Below are 6,776 nucleotides of genomic sequence, written 5' to 3'. Positions count from 1 at the left end.
TGTTGACTTGATCAGAATACATATCATAGTGTCACAGTATGTGCTGTTGACAGCCTACCCCGAAATCAAACAGGAACATGGATTTTGTGAAATCTGTTGTGAATGTATAGGAATGTTTTTACAATTGTATAACTGCTTTCATTTTACTGGACCCCATGAAGAGTAGCTGCTGCAGCTAAAGGGGATCCACAATAAATACAAATACAAACCCAATGCAACATGATAACACATGTATCAACTTGTTTTGACATATCACATGGGATATGACAGTTCCTGATTCTGAGATACTGTAAACCAACAGACCTTGAGAGGAGATTAAACATCATCTGTTGATCTATTTCACAGGTCTCTGGTGGTTTCTAAGCATTCTACATGTGTTGGGGAAGGAGGGTGGGATCTCTCCAGAGCATCTAATTACATCAATCATGTCTTGCCATGCATGTGATATGAGATAATGTTATGCACCACGTAAATATACATTGCCTAAGGCTGCAGTGCTATACTCCATGGAGACAGTGCTCAATGTTCATTTTACATGATGGATATATGCTACTCCATTTCACAATCAATCAGTACAATTTATTTATAAAGCCCTTTTTACATCAGCAGATGTCACAAAATGCTTATTCTGACACCCAGCTTAAAACCTCAAATAGCATGCAATGCAGATTTAGAAGCACGGTGGCTAGGAAAAACTCTCTAGAAAAACAGGTACCTAGGAAGAAACCTAGAGAGGAACCAGGCTCTGAGGGGTGGCTAGTCCTCTTCTGGCTGTGCCGGTGGAGATTATAAACATACATGGCCATTAAGGCCAGATCGTTCTTCAAGTACTGTAGTTCAAACATTCTTCATAGATGACCAGCAGAGTCAACAAAATAATGTGGTTATAGAGGGTGCAACAGGTCAGCACCTCCGGAGTAATTGTCAGTTGGCTTTTCATAGCCGAACATTCAGAGGTCGAGACAGCAGGTGTGGTAGAGAGAGAGAGAGAGAGGAGAGAGAGAGAGCGAAGATCGAAACAGCAGGTCCATGACAAGGTATCACGTCTGGAGAACACACATGCCTCTTCATGTGATACATGATGTTTGGCTGTGCTGTGCTAAGTGTTATCTTATGGGTTTGGTGATTGTTCTGTGTGAAGCCGTATTCTGCATTGCATCATGGAATGTGATGTGAAATCCCTGGGCCTATGGCTGTTGAAGCTACTCCACTGCACTGCTGCTCCACTGCACTGCCCTTCTCCCCCGATTGCTCAGTTTGGCCTGGCGGCCAGCTCTAGGAAGAGTATTCTTGGGCCTGGCGGCCAGCTCTAGGAAGACAGCTTAAGTTAACATTGTATTATTTTTACAATGTTCAGTTAGCTCAGCTTAGGATCTGACCTCAGGAGCAGAACCATATTTTTTCATGGTTAGCTCAGGACTGGCAACCTTTCCAACGCTCTAACCACAAGGCTACCTGCTGCCCCAAGTCCTGCCAACTCAAAAACTGCACAATAAATGTGTAACCAAGGGGGAACTAGTGCATTTCTCTGAGAAAAGCTGCTTCAGTTTTACCAATCTTCCAAAACACTTGAAATTCTTGTAAAATCATGGCATTTATTTGATCAAATAGACTTTGAAAGGGTAGACATGCAGAAATTCCTCTTGTCAAAAGTCTTGCTGTTACAAAAGTAGTTCTTAACTGCAGCGTAACAGGTTACAGGTTCTTCTTGGTGAAGCGCCTGAATGGCTTCATCATTGCTGAAAAGACCCTGACAATCAAGGATCGTTTTTTGACAGGCTGAGATATGGAGGGAGAAACCTCTCCAACGGGAGCTAGAAACACAAGAGAAATGGATGAGTGAGAGAGCGAGAGAGAGAGAGATGCAGTATAGTAACGTTGAAAAATAACAGTGCTATGAGTTTGGTAGGCATACCTATGTTTCTAACACACACCTAAACAAAACTACAAGCTTTAGCAGAGCTCTAAAACATCCTTACCTATGCAATGTCCATCAGTAGAGGGAATCTCAGTCTGTTCCTGGACTGAATGGCAGTCCTTTTTGTTTCCTCTCTTGGAACGCTAACAGAAGAAAGGTAAAGAAAATGGTACAGAGAATAAATAAATAAATGGAACACTTCTGAATCCAAGGCAACAATTTAGTGATGAATAAAACATATTTATTTCATGTATTTGTCTTATCATATGAATAACATCAGCACCTAACTGGAACAAAAAACAAATGCTAACTCCCTGCTATACCTTGAAGTTGATCCTGAGTTTGGTCATTGAAAAGCAAAGGAAGCTCCTTCTTGCTTTCTGCTCAGCCCCCCTCTCTGTCTCAGCCTGGTCTGATGGGTTTGTTGCAGCAGAAGCTGGTCTTGACGCCTCCTTGCATCCCTGTACCAGCTGCTGGGTCAAGGACTTTACCAGGACTCTGTCAAATGCAGGGTCCTGGGAGGAAAGAGCTGCTTGCAGGGTGTTATAAGAGCCAAACTCCTCCATGAGGTTTTTATGTACACCTCTGAACACCCTTTGGATGTTCAGGTTCTGGGAATATGCCTGTGTCCCGGAGAATCGTGATGCAGCACAGAACTCAGACAGGACTTGTCTGATGAGTTGCTGACATGTTTCTGTCAGATCTGCTGCCTGTTGGGAGGGTCCATCTAGGGCTGAGGGTCTGATCTCCGATAGCAACCTTATCACCAGTATGGTGACAAAACAGATGCCATCATCTTTGCTGGAGTCCATCAAGTACTGCAGTGGGAATGCAGTGGCACTGCTGATGTCCGGGGTGATTAAGAGCTCCCTCAGATGGCCAGAGCTGCTGGGGATGCACACCTCCTTCTCTTCAATGTCAATCCCATTTCCCTTTGGTACCAAAGAGGTTCCCTTGCTGGTGAAAGATGGAGTGGAGGTTCGAAAAGAGGCTTTTGCACTCGGTGGTCGACTGCTGTCAGTCATTGGACTGTTACGAAGCAGGGGTTCATCTGTGTGTGCCATCATCTTTGTCTTTAGGTCACTTGAAGAAATATCTGGCATTTTAGAGACCCTGGTGTCGATGCAGGAGCTCCTGACGATGGGGCAGGTCAGATCAAAAGGCACTTCGTCAGGGATGGGAGTGCCAGGGAGGTTGATCTCTAACTCACACTCTGACCTAGGACCCTTTGAAGAGCTGGACAAGGAACTACGACCATTTAAAGAAGTGGACAAAGATGAACAGGTTCTAGGGATGTCTTGGCAGACTTGTTCACTGTCATCCTCACTTTTCTCGACCTCCTTCAGCATTGTTCCTACCATATCATTGATATGAAGGAGCTCCCTGGAATCCTTCATTCGCCCTAAGTTTGAGATTTCACTCTGGATAGCAACCAGGATTTCCCCAAGGGTCTCTTTGGAAGAAGCATTTTCTGTCCTTTCGGATCCGGATAGCTTCAGCCCTGTGAAGAAATCCTTAAGTGTGTTCTTCATACTGACGCAGATGGTCTTAGCTGTTGACCAAAGCTTCTCGTCTGATATTTTAACACTCAATTCAGTATCATCCAGTTGGGAGCCCCCGTGGGAGCACTGCGAAACTCTCCCACTTCTTTCCAGTAGCACAGTGTCAGTGGACTCATTTTTCTGGAAAATAGTGGCCATTCCTTTGACAAAGGTTTCCACTAATCCAGAGGCTGTATTCTCAGAGGACATGGAGGACATGGATTCTGAAAGGACATGGATCTCTGATGGTGAGCTAGATGATAAGCCAGCCTGCAGACTTTTCTGAAGACCAGTATGGCTGATCTGTGTGATAAAGGAATGACTGGATCTCATCAGCACTTTACTCACTGCCTCTTCTGCCTGAGTCTGGAAGTCATTGCTAGAGAGCTTCTTAATGCTCTGAATCAGACTAGTAGAGGACTCTGTGATTCTGACACTCTCTTCTGAGCTCAGTTGAGAATATTGAGTACTCACGCTCAAGTCTTCATTGGGTGAGGGTGACTGGGAAATAGTATAGTCATCGAGCTTTGATAGGACGCCATCAACAAACCAACAAGCCTCTAGGGACTCATCAGATGAACTGACAACGGCCAAGGATTTACTCTCCACTTTTGATAACTCTGACTTGTAGATGGAAAAAACACTGCTAAGAACTTCTTGAGTACTGGTATCCAGATTGGAGAGACAGAGAGCTGGTATTGGTTGGCTCTCACTGGGAACTCTACTAAGTTCGGTGCTGGGTAACTGGACCTCAACAGTTGAAACAGTTGCCTTTTCCAGGGTGTCTGAAGACTCCTGAAGAGAAGCATCCTTAGCCACACCTTCTTCTCGAGCGGATAGAGTTAAAAGGTCCCTCAGCTTTGCTCGTATACGGCCGTAGAGTGTGCGGGCTAGAGAGAAGGTTATCATCTGTGAAGATCCTGTTTTGTGGTCATTTACAGGAACTGGCCAATCAACTGCTTCACATGTGCCTTCAAATGATGCTATCGTCTCCATGCCTCCCACAAATGCCTTAACAATCACTGTGGCAGTGGAGGTTACAGATGTCAGGGCTGTGCAGCTGGTATTCAGGGGGGCTTCAGTAAGGCTAGGAGCAGCACTAGAAGGCCTAGAGGAAGGAGCCATGCCAGAAGAGCTGCTGACTTTCCTTGTAAGGATGGTGCTCACCGCCTTCAGGGCTTTAGACTGAAAGTTGGGGCTAGAGAGGGTCTGAATCTTTCTGGCCACCACACTGGTAGAGGATCCAGTCTCTTTGAGAAAGTGAGTGGTCCCTTCTTTCCCAGATGGACACTCAACATCAAGGTCACATTGAAGATTGGTCAGAAATTTAGACCCCAAGATTGTCATCTTCTTGGCCAGATCCAATAGGATGTTGAAGTCCTGTGCCATTTTGTCCATTGTGCCGACAATGGCATCCAGCACATCATCGGTCACAGGGTCCATGAGGGGCTCGATAAACCCTACCCACTCTGGCTCAGACGTTTGGCTCTGTAGCTCGGCCAGGATCTGCACCGAGGCTACCCGAATGACCTCCTTGCCTGCTGCTATGTCCTGACTGTCCATAGGGGGGCAACTCCCCGGGCTGGCCTGAATGGCCACTGAGAGGCCAGAGTTAAGCTGGTGTACCACCTCCCCCACGATAGCACAGCTCAACTCGGAGGAGCTGGAGGAGGTGGGGTTGGAGTGACCCTCAACCAGGGATATCAGGAGGCTCTCTTCCGTTACCCCAAAAAGAGCCTTCAGAGGCTCCTCCATGAGTGGAGCCTCTCTAGTTGCAGGCAAGCTCTGCAATGAGGTCTGGGACCTTGAAGATAAACACACAATCACCACTTATGCCATGCAAATGTGACCAACTGTATCTAATCTGGGTCATTAGTGAGCCTGAAAACCAAATTAGAGCAATGATGGATTACTTCTCATACCACCGTAGTTCTAGAAGCCTAAAGCCAACTGACACAATTTTTTGCCTGATTTTTATGTTTGTATGACATCAGAATATGATTAATTCTGAAAGGCATGTACCTGATCTATTTATTCATAGATGACTTTATGGCTTACCCAGTTAAAAATGACTTTCACCTGGACCCACCCCCTCAGTGGCAACATTTCTGACCAGAACTTAAAACTACAAGGTGTGAATTCCAAGTTAATAATTTATGATAAGTATGGGTCAGGTCTTGCAATTATTAAGTTGAAATATTGCTGTGAACATACCTCTTAGGCGAACAGCATGGTGATGAGGTCCTGCGGGTGGATTTTTGGCGGCACCCTGCACTGCCATTCCTCCTCCTCTCCTTAGTCCAGTAGTTCATCTCACTGATCAGCAGCCTTTTCTCTCTCTCATCCAGACTGCCTAAGGAATCCTCAGAGCACTGGGATTCTGGGGAGGTTGCCCCACTCCTCAGGTTCACCCCCATGATACGAGCTAGCGCTGGTAGGAGAATGCGGAGGGCTGTCTGGGTCACGACTTTAACAATCTTCAGACACAGCATGGAGAGCTGCTCGAATGTGAGCTATGGCCAACAAACAGAGGAATGTTTTTGTCAATCAAGTAATTCCATGACACCATTCCCTATATAGCGCACAACTTTTGACCAGAACCTTATGTGGAGAGACTTACGTTATTTTTCATGCCATGCTGAATCACTCTCCATTGGCTAGAGAAAAGAAAAGAAAGGAAACATATTTTACCTGCACACTGGTGTTGAGTTAGTGGAGTCACTAGATAGCCATGTCAGGGAAAATAAAAGTGTATTTAATTAAGCTATTAGCAAATACATGAGACATTTTGTTCTTGATTTACAGGAAGAGTTAGGGGTGTGGTTACAGTGATGTTAGGTGTAGTGTCTAAAATCCCATTTGTGGTTAGAAGGTGCACTATGACTATAAATTCAGAGCTGTTGTATGTGAGGTTGGAAAAGACATGGGACTTGCTCATCAGTTAGACTCCTCAGGAAGGATGAGGATTGGGGCACAGCATGTCCCAATCTTGAGAGAAGGCATTAGAGTCCTCTGAGCCTCCTTCTCCAGCTGCTCAATGATAGATCCCCTTTCCCGGAAACCACACCCGGGTGTCTGAGAAGACTCTGGGAAACCGCAAAGAGAAATCTAAAGTTGAATCTGAACTTGATCCCTAATTTCCTTCACCTTTAGTGATTTGATTGCACTGGACAGGTAAAAGCACATCTCTCTGCGGGCCTCCACTATATTGCTTTCACCTATATAGATACTATCTTCTCAGATCAGTGCTGATGAATTTGAACACAACCTGCACCCAACATGAAGTAATCTCGGACCTGCACCAATGCTGCTGTCCT

At 45.5% G+C, this 6,776-nt stretch overlaps 1 protein-coding gene across 1 annotated transcript; it reads right to left on the bottom strand.

Annotated features, from left to right (window-relative positions):
* Nucleotides 1–1,661: 1,661 nt before the first annotated feature.
* LOC135570477 (uncharacterized) lies at nucleotides 1,662–6,395 on the bottom strand. Its single transcript, XM_065016504.1, has 5 exons — nucleotides 6,080–6,395; nucleotides 5,674–5,972; nucleotides 2,242–5,263; nucleotides 1,980–2,061; nucleotides 1,662–1,814 (listed from the first exon to the last, which is right to left on the bottom strand). The coding sequence occupies exons 1-5, from the start codon at nucleotides 6,089–6,091 to the stop codon at nucleotides 1,696–1,698; spliced, it is 3,534 nt and encodes a 1,177-aa protein (XP_064872576.1). The 5' UTR covers nucleotides 6,092–6,395; the 3' UTR covers nucleotides 1,662–1,695.
* Between the last annotated feature and the right edge of the window lie 381 nt (nucleotides 6,396–6,776).

This window comes from Oncorhynchus nerka, unplaced genomic scaffold (genome assembly GCF_034236695.1).
Source record: "Oncorhynchus nerka isolate Pitt River unplaced genomic scaffold, Oner_Uvic_2.0 unplaced_scaffold_2___fragment_2___debris, whole genome shotgun sequence".
Lineage (NCBI taxonomy): Eukaryota > Metazoa > Chordata > Actinopteri > Salmoniformes > Salmonidae > Oncorhynchus > Oncorhynchus nerka.
The sequence above is the reverse complement of the archived record's forward strand: the minus strand, read 5'-3'. Positions and strand labels throughout refer to the sequence as shown.

Excerpts from the sequence above, each read along its gene's own strand:
- LOC135570477 (XM_065016504.1), bottom strand. Across the intron at positions 2,062-2,241 it reads AACTCAGGATCAACTTCAAG|CGTTCCAAGAGAGGAAACAA; the intron begins GTATAGCAGGGA and ends TTCTTCTGTTAG. Across the intron at positions 1,815-1,979 it reads TACTGATGGACATTGCATAG|CTCCCGTTGGAGAGGTTTCT; the intron begins GTAAGGATGTTT and ends TTGTGTTTCTAG.